The sequence below is a fragment of the Macaca nemestrina genome, chromosome 6, assembly GCF_043159975.1.
Source record: "Macaca nemestrina isolate mMacNem1 chromosome 6, mMacNem.hap1, whole genome shotgun sequence".
In the NCBI taxonomy this organism is placed as follows: domain Eukaryota; kingdom Metazoa; phylum Chordata; class Mammalia; order Primates; family Cercopithecidae; genus Macaca; species Macaca nemestrina.
Window position 1 is genome coordinate 21,664,596 of NC_092130.1, and position 17,310 is coordinate 21,681,905.

A 17,310-nucleotide genomic window follows, 5' to 3' on the forward strand; every position below is an offset into this window, starting at 1 on the left:
CCCTTAAAGACTGAAGCCCTTCAGAACAGAGATGCTTGGAGGTCTTAAGTCTTGCTCACTATTTTCAGCCCTGAGTAACACTTCAGTGGAGCATTGGAGTAATAAGTACCAAGCCCCAACAGTCTTGAAGCAGTGGATTCTAATTGCAGTTATACTCAGGACCATCTGTAAAGCCTTGAGAATTATCATTTACAGATATCGTTTGTCTGGAGATACACATAATAACCGATGATGTTCATGCTCAACAGTTTAAGAAGCAAAAGCAAATTATATTTTTGCCTCCTTTATGTATCTATATAGTATGGAAACATATCACTCAAGTTTCCCTATAGTATGCATCCAAAAATAGAAATATACACATGCATTTGTATACACACACACCAAACATACATACAAACACATCCACGTATGTGTACATGACCAATACATCTCTTTGTTTACTGAGCAGTCCTTTTACTTTTAAGCTCGGTATTTATTCAGCCTTGGCCTAGGGAAAGAGAAGCCACAGTCAAAAGACAAAGAGAAACAGAAGTAGTTAATTTTTGGCTTTTTGTGTTTTCTAAAAGCCCAGGCCTTGGCGACTTAAAGGTGACTTAAAAGATTTTCAAGGGTAATTTTGACTCTAGGCCGTTTTTGTTTCATGTGCTGACTTTACAACCTACCCCTGAAAAAGGCACCTCTGTCCAGAGCTTTCTCTTTAAGCAGAGACTTTTATCCTGATCAGAAAGTCGATTTCCAAGGCACTCAGCAGGACCTAACCCACAGCGTTGGTCTTAAACCAGTACAATGAATTGGAATAAGAAGATCCCGCCAGAGGTTACCAAGTTCAGCTCTGTACCTCCAAGCAGGTCATAGTCACAAGGGTGCAGACACCATTTTTCACTGTATTTGTGGCGGGAAGCACCCCAGGCTCCCATTCACCAATTACCATGACACCATTTAGAAGAAAATGCCAGGAGACCAAAAAAAAAAAAAAACAGGGAGGGGAAAGCCATTGTCATAACTCTTCTCAGAAATACCTGGTTTCACAATTTATACTTAACTGCTGACACTTGAAAAGTTGAACATTTTGGTAAAATGAATCAAGCTGTAATGTTTCTTTTATGAGATCCCCTTGCAGGAAAGGGAAGCTTGGCACCTCATGGAGCCCAAGCTTAGTTATCCATCATAGTAAAGTCAGCTGTCCTAGCCAGCTTCTCAGAGGTCACGCGATCGAACCAACAGCTCTTACAACTATATTATTGCTTACGGGGCAGTAATTGAGGCACCAGATAAAAATTACCTGGTCTAATAGGCAGCGAACAATTTTCACTCAATAAAATTATGAGCCAAATCATTCATTTCATAACACTCTGGCTAATTTATTTGTTGACCTTTTAATATCCATAGCTCTTCAGTGGTATTAACTGCAACTCAGACAAAATCTCTTGTTCATTTCACTTTCATTGATTTTTTTTTTCCATTGAGGCAATAACAGTTGCTTGAAAACAGCCTTTTTCTTTCCACTGTAAAAGTCAATCACGTAAGTTACTATGTCTTACGTTGATATAGCGGCGTTAGCTTACAACCTAGTTTAATTTCATATGATTCAGAGTCTCCTACACCATGTTTTTAACAAAGGCAAGGCTCTCTGGTTTACCTCCAACCACACCGCATGCTGGTTCATAATAATATGTTTGAGAAGTAAGAGGGCTGTCATCTAATCTGAACATAAAATCAACTTTAAAATTAGAGGAGGTTCAGAAGAGGTCCTCCTGCTGCATTTTCTCCAGACTAGAATACTTTTGGTGCCTTGGCCTCTGGTATTAATAGCAGTAGACTCTTTCAAAATGTTTAATTCCTTTGTTCTGGAAATGTCTAGAGATTTTTACTGTGGTTTGAATTTCATTTTTTAAAAAGACTCTGGGCAAAAAGTATGCGCTAGAATATTCTGTGGGGCAGTCGAAGCTTCAGCTGAATCTTCTTATATACTAAGATACTATGAAGCCTTTAGAATGCGGGGTTGTAAAATATAATTGTTATACATTTGGCATTTTATGCCTCCCTGGAAATAACTACTTGCTACCTATACCTCATTTATGTTCCTCCTTTCCATTTCAATTTACTCTAAAGTGGTCCTTAGCTATAATGAGAATGCCCCTTTCAACAGAAACATGTTTAATTATATCCATGCTAAATGTAAGTGACTCTTCTCAGTCATAGGGCTGCTAAGTAAAGAGTGTTTAAAGTGTGACACTAAAGGCTTCTAATGATCTGCAGTAAGCTCTATTTTAAGAAGTTTATATTAAAAGAAAAATGAAAAATTTGAGGAATGTCTCAGAGGATGGGAAACTAAACGGTGCCCAAGCGTTATTTTGGTTTGTTTTACTCTTTCCCTCACTGCCTTCATTATACTGATTTTTTAGAATGCAAAGTCTGCCATTGTGGAATTTTCCATTTGGCTGAATAAACACAAAGGAAGTTGGGACATAAAACTACCCTCCAAAGAAATACATCTCAGGACAACTAGTATTTATTGCATTGTACATCCAGCTCTGCAAGAAATGGGCTGCAAGAAACTTCCAATCAATTTTTCAGCATTCAGCCTTTCCAATCAGTAATGTCACCCAGGCTTTCAGAAGCCAGTGGGGAAAGATCCAGGACTTAAAGTCTAGGAGCTGAATGCACACATCAAAATCTGGGTCCTGCAGTAAAGCCTGTATGAAGGAAGGCAGTGAAATCAATGCTGATTTCATTGATAGGTACTTATCATCTCTACATCAAGAGTGATTTTGTCATTTCACTTCATTTTATCTTGCTGATATTTGGCCACTACATTTTGAATCCCCTGATAAGGCAAAGTAGATTGGTGATAAATGGGTATCAGGGAAATGTGCAGCGACAGAGAAGTATTGTGCTTCTTTCTCAGAAATCACCCAACTCAACTTGACTTAGATTATTGATGCTTGTAGTTTTCTTTTCTTTTTTTTTCTGTTTCCATCTACATCCCTGAAAACATTATTTCCTATTTGGGTAAGCATAAAGCCAAGCACAGATTATCCTCCCAAATTACTGAAGTATCCCTGGGCTTTAATTTTATGGGTGGAGTTCCCAGAGTCTCAAAATCTAATGCTGAAATATGAAAATTAATGTTGTGTTCATGTATGGGTATCTATTGGCTTTATGAGTTGACCTACACATGCTATGAACACAAGAAAGTTCAGACTATCTTTCCTGCTCATCTAGGGTTGCGTCACCCAAAACATTGAACTGGGTTTATAAATCGGCCCAGTATTGGCCAGTGAACTTGAGCTTATTAGCTATAGATTTCAGGTCAAATGCTAAAGAGAAGACTCCCACAGATGGTGAATAATCCTAAGATTTTTAACTCATAAAATAGAAGATGAGTTAACTATGTCTGCATATTTGTCATGATATGCCTGGTTCCCGATGTGTCTTTCTATGAATGTGCAAATACCTAACTATTTCCAAGGGCCTAAGAGTATAGCTAATAAAAGACTGAGGACATAAGGACCAACCTCATGTTGCTAGCAGCCTATAACTTGAGATAATGTCTGTACTAGACATGATTCATTGTATTAATCACAAAATTAAAATGTGTAAGTCCAAGCCAGCAGGAATGAAAGAGCAAATTCATAAAAAAGTGACATAAAAAAAACTCACAGTGATCAAAACTTGACCTTTGGGAATTTATATATTGGACGTAAAAGTCTGTAGCTAAATGGAACACCAAACTTAAGTCTTCTACTTTTATAAACCATGCCAAATATGACTTTTGTCATTTCATCATACAAATTGTGTACTTTTAAAAATCAGTAACTATATCTTAGATTAACACATCAACATGAATTTCTCAAGACTTGTGGTTTGCTAAACATTATGGTAGGAGCTTAGAGAAGGAGATTAAGACCTACCACTGGCCTCAAAAACTCTGCAGTCTAGCTATGGAGAATGAAGACTAACACGCTTCAGATCAGAGTACAATGACCTCTCAGTATGTACTTCTGTGCTGTGCTGGGTGACACAGATGGTCAGCACTCTTTTTCAGAGAAATTAGAGAGATTAGGAGCTGGGGAATCTGAACTGGGGTGTCAGATTAGGAGCTGAGGTATCAGGAATTATTTCTGATAGAACAGTGTGATTTTCAAGAGCCAGGCTCTGATGTCTAACAGGCCTGGGGTTGAATCCATGCTCAGCCACTAGTCAGCGGTGGAAACTTTGGGAAAGTTAGCTGACCTCGCTGAGTGTCAGTTTCGTCATCTGTCAGAGGGTAATAGAAAGAATACCTTAAAAGGCTTTCTATGAAGGTTGAATAAATTCTTGTTCCACTTTCAATAAATGAGAGTTATCTCCTTCATTACCGCACCATCACAATCCCCTTCGGTACCAGGCTTCAGAGGATGGAGAGAGGCATTGTCAATGGGCACAGACTGAAGCCAGCATTCCCCCCCAAAAAAAGGGGAAGGCAAAAGGAGCAAAGGTATGGAGATAGAAAGGAGCCAAATGTTTTACTTCTAGGCTGGGGAGGACAGGCATAGAGAGCAGTTCTTCAAACACATAGGGAGAGATGATTGGATAAAGATGGTAGGACAAAATGATGGTGACGATCTTTTGTGACTCTCATCAAACCTTGTAGGTCAGTGCTGGGAAGATAATGTGCCCTGAAAGTTGCTGGAGAATAAGATCCACATATGATGACAGGGCAACAAAAAGCTCAAACAATATTTGCTAATTGATTGGGTTGCAAAGTAGAAAGTAAAGCTGAATCTTCCCTTTATATTTGTAGTCCATTCAGCATTTTTATTACAAAGCTTCTAAAATATAAGTAAAACTCATGCCAGCTACATTTGAACTGTTTCTTGGAACCCCATTCCTCCTTCAGTCTCCCTGACATTTCTGTAGACTCTAAATAGAGTAAGAATAATGTATCCACATTTTTCTCCATAGACCCCTACTCACACAACCATCAACCTATGGTCATAGCAAGACAGGTGAAGCCAGGTTTTGATTGTGAGATGAAATCAATCAGTGAAAAGTAGTTGTTGTTTTTAAGGAGTAAAGCTTTTTTTTTTTTTTTAATCTTTAAGAGAAGAAATCCAAGGCCATGAACAGAAAAATTGTCTGACTCAGGATGTAGATTGGAGAACAAGCATTACCTCTACAAGGAGACTCTGGGGCTTTTCAATATTTAGGATACTAGTATATGTCTTTTTAATTCCCAAAAGGGTTTTTTTAAAAAAAAAAAAAAACCTAAGGATAGAATTAATTATCTTGGAATTGTCTAATATCCACTCTTACGTTTGAAACTGCAAGTAGGGAGACGTTTTAAACATTATGAAAAGAAGAGAAAATCTCCCTTGACAAATAAATTCCTTGAAACATTAGATATTAGTACTAGTCAAGTGCTTGTTCTTTTCAGAAATATTAAAATTGCATATTAAAATGAAAGGATTCTTAGACTGTGTTCCTGCCTAATGCCACAAAAAATAAGAATTTAAGAACAATTTGAGAGACAAAAGATTATATGAAACATCCAGCACTTCCCCTTATGGGAAATTTCTTTTTTTAACATCCAAGGCTCAATCATTTCCTAATGTGAAATTACAGATTTTTCAAATTACCATATAAAACTGCAAAAAAATTACACTTGTGACCACAGAAGAGATGGCATACACTATCAATTTGATTTTAAAAGGCATACATCTTTTATACTACCTGTCATTTTTATAATGCCTCTTACAAATTTAATCAATACATTTTAACATTCTATATACTTTAAGTGCAATATACAATAAATATTCAAGTTTCATCTTAAACATGCTTTAGCCTTTAAATTGTTAAAACTACAGTGCCCTTTCAATCTACTTACATAATGTCATAAAATATACATTTCAAGGTAAATGAAGTCAGCTACTTCAATTTAGTCCCTCAAACTGGTAGTAAATGAGAGGTTAACACTATGGTGCCAAACCCATTATTGAGTAAATTTAGCACCTTGGACAGCTCTGTAAAATCTTTATTGCTTTCCTGACCTGCTCGTCATGTTCTGTCTGTGTGTTCAGTGGCTCTCAGCTCTGATTGAAAGGCAATATATTAGATCCCCAACACAAACACGCTTGGGGGCTAGTTCACTGGGAGCGTAATGACATGGAGGTGAGAGCAATTTTCTGGTCACCGAAATCCAAGCACCTTGCAGGTCCATTGTACTAACTCATAGAGGACCCAGAAATTTTCTTTCTCCTTCCCATTTGCAGAAAAAACTAATAGAAGCCAAATCACATGGGCAAAGCTGAACCAAGTCTTTCTTAAATCCTTACAAGTTGATACTACAGTGAAGGATATTTTTTGATGGGCTAGATATTATTTAAGGGTGTCCCTCACAGGACAAGAAATCCAGGTTCACACTCCTCAAATCCAAGACTGCTGGCCTGAAATGATGCTGTGCTGATGACCTACCTATGGCAATGTACTCAATGGGAAAACATGCCCCAGCATGGTGGATCAAAGAAGACAGCATCATGGATCAAAGAAGGATGCTCCTTTAGGAAACAAGATCCACGTGTTTTATTTTCAAAGGATTAAATGGGGATGAGAGCTCTGGATAGCGAAATAAGGAGAAAAAAAAAGTAGATTATGTCATTGAAAAACTCTTAACACCAAGGATATACAATATATACTGATAGATGGTATTTTTTCAGGCTTATGAAAACTTCAAAGATCTTGGAGTTTAATTTCGAACATCCCTCCTCCCTGCTTCTGTGAAATTAATTAAAATAAGGTACACTGTTCTAAGTCGCCAATTATAGTGTTACAAGAGCGAAGTTCATAAGTGTAGTTTCTTTCTGTGCCTCATCATGCTTTTGACAAACAGGAGACTTGCTTTTTTCCCCCTAAAATGCAAAGAAAGGAAAATACCTTCCCTGCCAAGCCCTAACACTGACGTAAATATTTATTTGGAGAAATAAATGAGCATAGGCCTAGCGAAGTCAAATCTTAGTAAATAAACTCACTTGATCCTGTTTTGTTTTAAAGCCATGAGGTTTTAGTGAAGGCAATACAGGCTGAATTTGATCTGGGGATAGGGTTTAGTGTGCCCGTACCGTAGTAAATTATTAACTGCTCTGGTCAGACAATACAGTGAACAAAAAGTGGTAAATTAGCTTGTAGCTTACATTAAAAAATAAAGAAATGATTTCAGATGTATTGTTTCAAACCCCTTTGATTATATAATATTTTTTACTCCCTACTTTAAAAATAACAACTGTTTTATAAAGGGGGTCTATCAGCTTAAGGCAAGCATAAATGTTTATTGAGAACTGAAAACCCCTCTATCTTATTTTTGAATTTAGGACATTAGATATGTCATAAGTAGTTACTGTAGTATGACAACTACTTTATCTTATATTATAGAGAATTTAAAATTGAAAAATGCTAATATGTATCTAAAAGCTTGTCATTTCAAGAGTTGTTCAAGGATTTTTGAAGAGGCTATGGTGACAGCAAAATGAATGCGATTATCTCCCTATTTTCTGATCAGCGACTGCAGTCTATGAAAATTGAACAGCACTGCTTCTCCATGTAGAAATCTATTGTGTAAAACATTTAAAGTTATACTTCTGTTTGAAACTTTACCCACAGCCAAAAATGGTAACCATATCTTCCTGTAAATCACCTCTGATGATCATACCTCACCCTTAGGTTTGGTTGTCTGACAAGCGCCTATCTTTTGCATAGATCAAGCTTAACTTTGCTCTCCTTTTCACATTCTAGTGGAAATGAATTTGAAGAAATTTAGTGAGAACCAAAAATATCAGCACCATACTCACTTTTGTAGAGTACTCCCTATTATTAGAACCAAGCATGCAGGCTAAATATGGAAGTCCACCTAAGTAAAAAGAGGGAGATATTTTTTCTTCAACTGGAATGAGCAGCCAAATATATATCTAGGATGAGAATGAATGAGCAAATGGGGGAAATCACAAACAATACTGAAATAGCAAATAATTGCTGTAAAAGAAATAGATACTGCCAGTAATGAAAATTGGTGCAGAGGGGGCTTCTGAGGACAGTAGAGTCCTTCCATAAGAGTTTTTGACAAACAGTGCATTGCCTCAGTATGTGGGTTTCCTACATCACCCGCTTATATTATGGCTTTGCCATCCAAGAGAGATAAACAAAAGAAGTTTAATACTACATGCTTCTAGTAGCTGAAGATTGATTGGAAATCCCTCGAAAATGACCTGTCTGATAAGGTCATGGTTCCTGGAATAAGCAATTAAGTGCAAAATAAACACGTCTTAGGGATTCGTACCACGCACTGAATGACATCGATTGTAGTAATCTAGTAAATGACCTAGGAATTGTATTCAGCAATAAACATATGAGTGCTTTATCATGCCTATGGCAGACTATTGAGTGATGTATTTTATCTTGCAGTACCAATGATGCTCACCTTTTGACTCAATTAAGTGTGTATGTGAACAGGGACAAATTGGTGATTTAACGCCATTCTGGGGTTCCCCAAGCTATGGCCTTTATAGCAGTGCCTTGGCAAAGTATGGCCAGAGGGACTGGAAAGTGATCATGTCTAAAGATAACGACAACCTGCCTTCGCTCAAAGGATTGTATCTGCTTTTCTCTTGACAGGAAGTAATACTTAAAAGGGCTGCGGATCTGGTAGAAGCTCTGTATGGGATGCCACACAACAACCAGGTGAGCGCTGTGGGTTTCTAGCCTGTGTGGACTGCCACATGCAATTAAAGATCTCAGATTCCATATCGTAATGAGAAAGCACAGAAAATATTAAAGCCATGTGCATGAGTTAAGAGTATAAGTAATTCAGATATAACATGTTGCAAGACTCTTCAATCCTCTCTTTTGTAAACCTTTTATTGCCCTTTCCACTGAATCATTGTCTGTATGAGAAAAGGTGGTTCATTTAAAACTAATCTTTAGTGGAAACATACTTCCTAATTGAAGAGGAGAGTTACTGGTGCTTTATTTTATTTCTCTCAGGTTTTCAAGCAAATTTAGGAAGAGAAAGAGGGTTTAATTTTTTCTCCAAAAAGTATAACAAGGCCTGAATAGTACTGCCTGCTTCTATTTCATAGAACTCCATGTATAAGATTCACATAGCTTAGGAAACTGAGTCCGACAAACCATTCACTCCTTTTTCATGTAACCTGAGTCAATGTCTGGGGGACACAGTCCCATTAATACTCAGGAATGCAGGTAGTCATCTACAACCTTCCCTTAACATCAACAGGGGAGATGAATTGCAGCCTCTCTCCGTCTCCCCCTGGGTAACCTCAGACTTCCTACACGTTATTGGGAAGGATAGAAAACCTCATGGTACTGACCTGTATGGACTGTAGGGTAGTATGAAGGCATGTTAAGATAATGGACTTTCAAAATCAGACAAATGGGCTTATGAATCTCAGCTCTGTTCTTAAATAGGTGAGTGTCCTTAGGTGAGGTTTTTGACTTTCCAAGCCTCAGTTTCCCCATGGCAGGATGATGGTGAGACTAATATAACAGGTTTGTCAGGAGGGTCGCAGAAGTTAATGCAGCTGACCATTGAAAACCCTGAGTACAGTGCCTGGCACTGGAAAAAATGGTATTGTTGGGAATATGACTGGGGACAGCTAAAGGGGATATTCCTTTGACTTTTCAGGAAATCATTCTGAAGAGAGCGGCCGACATTGCCGAGGCCCTGTACAGTGTTCCCCGCAACCACAACCAACTCCCGGCCCTTGCTAACACCTCGGTCCACGCAGGGATGATGGGTGTGAATTCGTTCAGTGGACAACTGGCTGTGAATGTCTCTGAGGCATCACAAGCCACCAATCAGGGTCAGAAGCTTGCTTTTCTCTTCCCTCACACGTTTTCCCTCTCCCTCCCCAACCTTAAGCACCCCATCTCCTCATTTATTGGTCATGAACAATTTTTACATTAAAGAATTATTTTCATCCCAAAAGGGAGATTCTTAGTTTGTGTGTATGAGATATTATTGTACAATGTTGGTCCTAGCTATCATTCTGGTAATCTAATATAGGGGGCTAGAAAGGATGCATGCATTTAGCCATCTCTCTACATTTAACTTTTCATCATAAACCATGAATGACAGATCGCAAAGAGGGATGGAATTAAAGTTTTGAGGGCCCAAAGCACATCATTCTTGCCCAAGGAATAGGAACCTGTTAACTCCAGGGTACATCTCTTAGATCGGGATTTATTTCTGCTCTAAAATGATAATTTATAGGCCCAGCATTGCCACTTCTCATGGCCCTGCTAAGTATTTATGATCTCCTAAGAAATGTGTCTTTTGCTCGCTTCCCATTTTAATCACAGAGCTAGCACCACCAACCCACGCACATGAATCACCCAGTCCCTTCCCTCTGGGTTGCAGCGATGGGGCCAGAAACAGAGACCTTCTTTCCCCGAGTCTTCCAGGATTGCCACCATCCGAATGCCACCCTCACCCCTGGTTTTGCCCCCACCCCTCAGGTTTCACCCGCAACTCAAGCAGTGTGTCACCACACGGGTACGTGCCGAGCACCACTCCCCAGCAGACCAACTATAACTCCGTCACCACGAGCATGAATGGATACGGCTCTGCCGCCATGTCCAATTTGGGCGGCTCCCCCACCTTCCTCAACGGCTCAGCTGCCAACTCGCCCTATGCCAGTAAGTAGAGATGTGTGTCCCGTGTTCATGTTTCGCTAGAAGAACTTGGCATCGTGCCATGTGGCCCAGTGGGCAGGGCTTCTCAGTCTGAGGGCCCCTATCTTTCCATCCTGCAAGGCACCATCTCCAGCAGGAATCTCCGTTCTCCAGTGCTCACCTTCCTTCCTACAAAGTCTCCCTAACAGTCAGAATGTTGCTACCATCCAAAGCAGCTGTATGAGGTCGCTTCAGGAACCCACGCTCTGAGTCAGGTGAAGATGGGTTGACTCCCACTTCTACCAGTTACTAACTCCCACTTTTACCAGTTACCATCAGCTACTCAGGAAACTGAGGCAGGAGGTTTGCTTGAGCCCAGGAGTTCAAGGTTACAGTGAGCCATGATTGTGCCACTGCACTCCAGTGCCTGGATGACAGCAAGACCCTGTCTCAGAGAAAAAAACAAACCAAAAAAACCCTATAAACAATGAGGACACCATATTTGTCATCTACGTAAGCCCAAAACATCTATTAGTTTTGTCTTACTTCATCTGATTATTTTAGCTACATAAAAGGAGGCAAGTTCATTTCCTCTCCAAGCCTCAATTTTCTCATCTGTAAAATGGAGAAGGAACTAGCACCGACCCCATCCAGTGTTGTAAGACATAGATAATGCATACAGTGAGCTTGTCCTGATTCCTGATACATGGAGGCACATTTAGTAAATCTAATAATCATAATAATGCAAAGATAATAACACGTGGTGGTGGTGGTATAACATAGTAACAATAGTCTAAAACTTAACCTCTCTCCCTTCAGTTATATGACTCCTTTATTTTTTAATGCTTGGAGTTTTCCCCTTCGTTTGCATTTGGTGTATACTTAAAACAACAACACATTAAAACACTTTTTTCCAGAAATCTGGAAAGATTAAAAAAAAAGAAAAGAAAAAGAAAACCACATACACATACAAAAAATATTCTTTGGTGCCTTGTCCCTGCCTTAAAGAAGTTTGCCTACAAAAAAATGTTGGTACGTTTATATGCTTCTAAAGAACCTCAGAGAACTGCCCTCCTTATCTATAAAGTGTCATAACCCATGTCCTTACAATCTCTTGATCTCTCTCTGACTTTGAAGTTCATCTTGGGCATTGCGAGTGACTCTTCTGATGTGCAAAATGTGGCCAAACTCTTAGATATTTGTAGAAGGACAGATAGATGTGCCATTAAATAAAAGAATATTCATGATTTCTTACGGAGTCTTGGCTAAAAATACTACAAATGATGCCCTCTCTCATAGTGAAAATATGGATTGTTCTAGTGCTTTGAAAGAGGAAAGATCATTCTTGCCCTTTAAGAGAAGTTATTTCTGAAAATGTACTTACAGACTTTTACTGTCTGGGTGAATTTTTCTGCTCAAAGTCCACAAAATTACACATTTCTACTTAGTTTGGAATCAGCAGTTTGTTGAACATTTACAACTCCTCAAATAATCTGCATATGTTATGTCTGTCTACTCACGAGTCAATGTTTAGGATCAGTTTCACATTAGATTTTGATTTATCAAAAGATTGTTTCTCATAGAGATCTATCATTTCAGTGTTCTCCCATTTATTCAATCAGAAAATGTTTTGATCATGACCTGAAAATTAAAAGGTGGCATTCTTAATTAAATCAATAAACTAATTGCTATATGGTAGCAATTCAATTTAGGGGCTTGGATTGCTCTCCTCAAGCCTGTGCAGACACTCAGCCGCTTCAGCCTGAGATTGCATCTGTCAGACTGTGAAACTTTGAACATTTAATTTCCATTAATTGATTTTCTCAGTGCTCACAAATATAGTATTAAATTCTCAAATAGGCTCTCAGATGGGATGGTTTTATCTGCACAAATGCAAATAAAACAATAAACACAAAGCCCAGCTGATTTGAATTTTTGCCTCTGTAATATTTAATTATTCATAAAGCACTCATGTTGAAAAATTCCAATGGAATAAAAAAATAAGACATCTCACTGGTGAACACACTTTCTGGTGTGGTGGCTGATAACTAATAATGTTATAACAAATGGAGCTGCTTGACTATATTTTACCCCTTCCTCTGTTAACTGCACCTCCCCCTCCCCGCCCCAAAACTCCCCACCTCTAAATACACATAATGATCGCATTTGCCAATGAGATTAATTGCCTTCCTCAGTGAACCAGCAGGATTTCAAGTCTACGAATATTTAAAAATCAAACCTCCAGTGCAGGAGTTTTGCAATTTAAATGGGTGTTATTATTGAGTGTATTTTCACATTTACAAATCCTAAGAGATGTATAAAAATGCTGGCCTCATTAAAAGAAAAAGTACAGTTTCGAAAATGTTTGTGAAAACTGAGGATGGCGGCTCTGCGTAGTGCGTGTGGATTGGGTAGTGCCTCAGGCTGATTAGAAGGGGTCATTTTCCCCTGATGGCAACTGTTGCCTATGACCAATTGGATTCCCACTTTCCAAAGGATAAGGCCACCCAAACAGCTCTTTGGACCCTGGTGGGCTTGTGGGAACGAGGCTTTTCCCCCTGGAGATCTTTTTCCTTTGCAGGGTAGTTTAGCAGAAAGAGCTCTGAATTTGGCCATGATTCCTTGCTTCAGCGCATTCTAGCTATGGCCCTTGGGCTAGCTGCTACACTACTTTGTGAGTCCCAGCTTGCTTCACTTCCTCGGTTGTAAAAAAAAAAAAAAAAAAAGTATGTGATGGGCCCCGACTTAAGATTGCATTGCCCATGACAAGATGAAAAAGACGTGAAGATTCTTGTGAATGATAAAACAATATCTGATGTTTTATTAAGTTGTGTGAAAAAATAATAAAATAGAAGAAATATCTAGGATACATACTTTCCTGCAGGAAATGGAGGAAATAGAAAGTGAGTGTATGAAAATATTAGTCTTGACTTAGCGTATGTGAAATCTCTGTCTCCTAAAGTAACCCAGAGATTATTAGCCTGGAGCAAAAGATGAGAGGCCAGGCCAAGAGGATCCTGGTCGGTAGAGAATGTACATCTACCAAGCTCTTTCATATCCCCAAACTGCTGGGTTTTCTCTGAGTTGCCAGGGTTCTCCCATCATTGGTTATCTGCATCCCTACTACTACCAAACTGTGAGTATTTATGTAAGGCTCTGATCCTACTGCTTATTAATTCCCAAACATTCACATATATCCCATGGCAGATATAAAGAATTTGGAACTTTTCTTCATTTTTCACAAATGCTGCATGTGGCAGTCTGGTGGCCATCCTCTCAAGCTGGCCTCTTCCTGTTCCCCCTACCCCAGCCCCTTTCCTAGAACCTTAGTTTAGGCTCTACCTGGGATGCATCCCTTGACACCTCTTCTATGAAGCCTTCTCTGATTTCCCTTCCCTGCCTCCACTGAGATGGCTACGTTCATCTTTGTCACTGTTTTGTGCTACTCTCACCCTCATAACAGGGTGTTGCACTTTTGTTTCCTGGCCTGGAATACTCTAAGGATGGTGGCTCTGTGTTCTGCCCCATAAAGGCACTTGGTGCATTTGGATTGGTTAGTGCCTTGGGCTGATGACCAGGGGTCATTTTCCCTTAGTGGCAATTGCTGCTGATGACCCAGTGCCTAGCACACTGCCTGGCATACAGTGGCCCCACAATAAACACATAAAAGATCCCCAGTAATGAAAGGTAGCACATGCTAAGTTCTGTATAGCGAAAGTAGACAAGAGCCTGCGAATTCAGGGAAAGTTTGTGCTGGAAGCATTGTCTGAGCAGGACAGAGCAAGGTGGCTGGGTGAGGGATGGATCTGAGCTTCTTTGCTTCAGGATGCCATGAGAGGCACTGATTTCTCCTTTCTCATTGACCCTCTCAGTAGTGCCATCCAGCCCCACCATGGCCTCCTCCACAAGTCTCCCCTCCAACTGCAGCAGCTCCTCGGGCATCTTCTCCTTTTCACCAGCCAACATGGTCTCAGCCGTGAAACAGAAGAGTGCTTTTGCACCAGTCGTCAGACCCCAGACCTCCCCACCTCCCACCTGCACCAGCACCAACGGGAACAGCCTGCAAGGTAAGCCCCAGGCCCCACCTGCCAATCCAGATCCAGTGCCCTAACTTCACCCTCCCAGGGCCTGAAGCAGATGCATCACCATTGCCGAGGGAATCAGCCTTGGACCCTGCCTGATTCTCTCTGCCCTCATCTCTTCTGTTCCTTTGTGTTTGCTCTCCTCAGCCCTGGCCCTTGGCCATACTCATCTCTCCTCTGCTGGAGGTGCTCAAGAAGTCCTCTTTCCAACTTCAGCAATTCAGCTCAGGCCCAGGATTTGCTTGGGAATACTGTTTCTACTGACTAACAGCATCATTTCTCTTTTCTCCTCTTTCACTCCCTGTGGTCGCCATTATCAGATCAGTCTTTTGTGGACTCTAGCAAGTTCTCCAGTGCAGGGTCTCTCCCGGGACTGGCCTTCTCCTGAAGTAGGTCACTCAACCTTCCCTTCCTATTGCCTGTGTCAGAGTGAACATGTGCGGGGCTGATAACAGGGAGGGGGTGAGCCATAACTTGATCAGAGCCCTGAAGTTAGAGCATCATAAACCAAAGGTCAAAGACTTCCTACTGGGATTAAGAAACCCCAGAATACCACTAGAGTATTCTGGATCATACTAAAATTGTTCAATCACTTTCCCACCATTGCATATGGAAAATAAAATAGTTGCTAAGAGTTGAGATGGCCTTTTCATTCATTAAGAATAAAAAGTTACCCACCTTTTAAAACTGAGCACACCATTTCTAACATTTTTCTTATGAGCTCAGCACTGTGTTGTGTGTCATATGTTGAGACCTGCACAACCCCATTCATTGCCCCCAGCAGGATTGTGTGGTAGGTACTCATATCTCCTACTTGACAGATGAGAAAACTAAAGGTTAGCGAGGTCACGAAATTGCCTGACTTTTAACAGCTGATACACGGCAGAAGCTGGCTTCAAACTCAGACTCAAACATTCATCTCCTAAATACTTTATTACTCAGTGGTGGTAAAAGAGACATAGTTAGGATTCCTAAGGCAGCTGGTAGGGAGATAAGATTAATAAACTCGTCGACCACCATTTATTGAGCACTGAACAGTGTATCTGGAGCCATCCTATGCACGGAGCAGATTTTATACCATTTAATCCTCACATCTTCCTAAAGTATGAGAGCTATTATGGTCTTCATTGTGCAGATGACAAAATGGAAGCTTAAAGAGGGTAAATATCTGACCACAGACATAGTCGGTTAAACGGTGGAGATGAATGTAAGTCCCATCGGAGTCTGTGCCCTTAAGCCCAGCCATACAAAGGTTCCCACAGTGCCTTCCCTTGGTGGCCAGCACCTCACTGATGGAGGTCAGCCTGGAAGTCAGGGAGGGGTGAGGACGGCAGTGCACATATCTGGGATGTCTCAGCCCTGTTTCTTATGTAAAAGTACATGCATATTTACACTTGTCTACACATACTGTGTGCTGGATGCTTTACACTGTGGGAAGCATATAGTGATTCTCCTGAAGACCCTATGATGTCAGCACTAGTCCCATTGTACAGATGGGAAACTTGAGGCTCAATTTGATCCAGGTCACATGGCTAGTAAATAGTACAGCTAAACTGGAACCCAAGCCATGTGACCCCAGAGCCTGAGCACCCGATCACATTGTCTTTCTGCCTCCAGAAGGACTCTTCAAAATACTCCCCAGAACCCTGCTTGCAAATCTTCCCAGCACAGCCAGACTCAGTGCCCCACAGAGCACGCTGCTCTTCCCCACTCTGACACACAGTGGCAAATCCATCTTCTTAGAGGAAAGAGGAAAAAAAAAAAAAAAAAGCCTGCCTGTGCAACTACATTTCAGGCAATATTACTCATGATAGAAAATGCCCACCCCCACAAAGTAGAGCCACCCATTCCTGCAAATCTGATTCTCTTTCAGCTAAAAATAATGCTTTGTCACCCTCAGTACACCTCCAGCTGGCAAACTAGGGATATAATGCTTGAGCGAACATAACTTATAATAGGTTTAAATAATGATCATACATATGGAAAGCAGAAATTTACCATTCTTGAGCTGCCAATCTCAGCCCTTGCTAAACATAGATTTGACATCAGAACCAGATATGATGGGGTTTATAATCAGCAGTTGAGGGGAAGCACTAGAGAAGAACAGGCCCCCGCTATTGGAAGGTCAGTGGCTGTATCACAGGCCAACAGTGACAGAAGTGGGCAGCTCCCAGGAGGCCCGATGTCTTCTCATGCCCTGTGGTCCTAGGAGGAAGCAGGAAGTGGTTGGAAACAGGGGCTGGGCCCAGATCTTATGACTTCCTGGGTTTCAGGAGATCTGGTTATCACCTGAAAGCCAGGATCTGGATGAGGGTATGTGCGTGTTTAAGTAATGATGAAGTGGCTTCAGGACAGCGACTCAGACAAAGTTTGTACATTTGTTCTCCCAGGGATTTTCTAACCCACTTCTTACCCAATTACAGATCCCCAAAGTACAGAGACTGTCCCCATTTCTCTGAATAACCGCCGAGTCTGTGCCTCTCGGTCACCTTTCCTAACACAAGGCCACAGCGTGGGAGGTTTGAGGTCTGACTCAGGGACACACCTCTTGCTGGATTCACTGTTG

The 17,310-nt window shown here is 40.6% G+C and overlaps 1 protein-coding gene across 13 annotated transcripts in view; it reads left to right on the top strand.

The window, feature by feature from the left end:
- The window catches only part of LOC105482354 (EBF transcription factor 1), a 411,036-nt gene that overhangs the window by 383,886 nt on the left and 9,840 nt on the right, over positions 1-17,310 (top strand). For 7 of the 13 annotated variants that reach the window (XM_011742390.3, XM_011742391.3, XM_011742392.3 and 4 more), the window contains exons 12-15: positions 8,647-8,712; positions 9,674-9,851; positions 10,507-10,686; positions 14,535-14,729. In XM_011742390.3, coding sequence (XP_011740692.1) covers positions 8,647-8,712; positions 9,674-9,851; positions 10,507-10,686; positions 14,535-14,729 — 619 coding nt within the window. Of the gene's footprint in view, positions 1-8,646; positions 8,713-9,673; positions 9,852-10,506; positions 10,687-14,534; positions 14,730-15,064; positions 15,134-17,310 lie in introns of all 13 variants that reach the window. The other 6 variants (XM_024792976.2, XM_024792977.2, XM_024792978.2 and 3 more) reach the window with 1 other exon arrangement.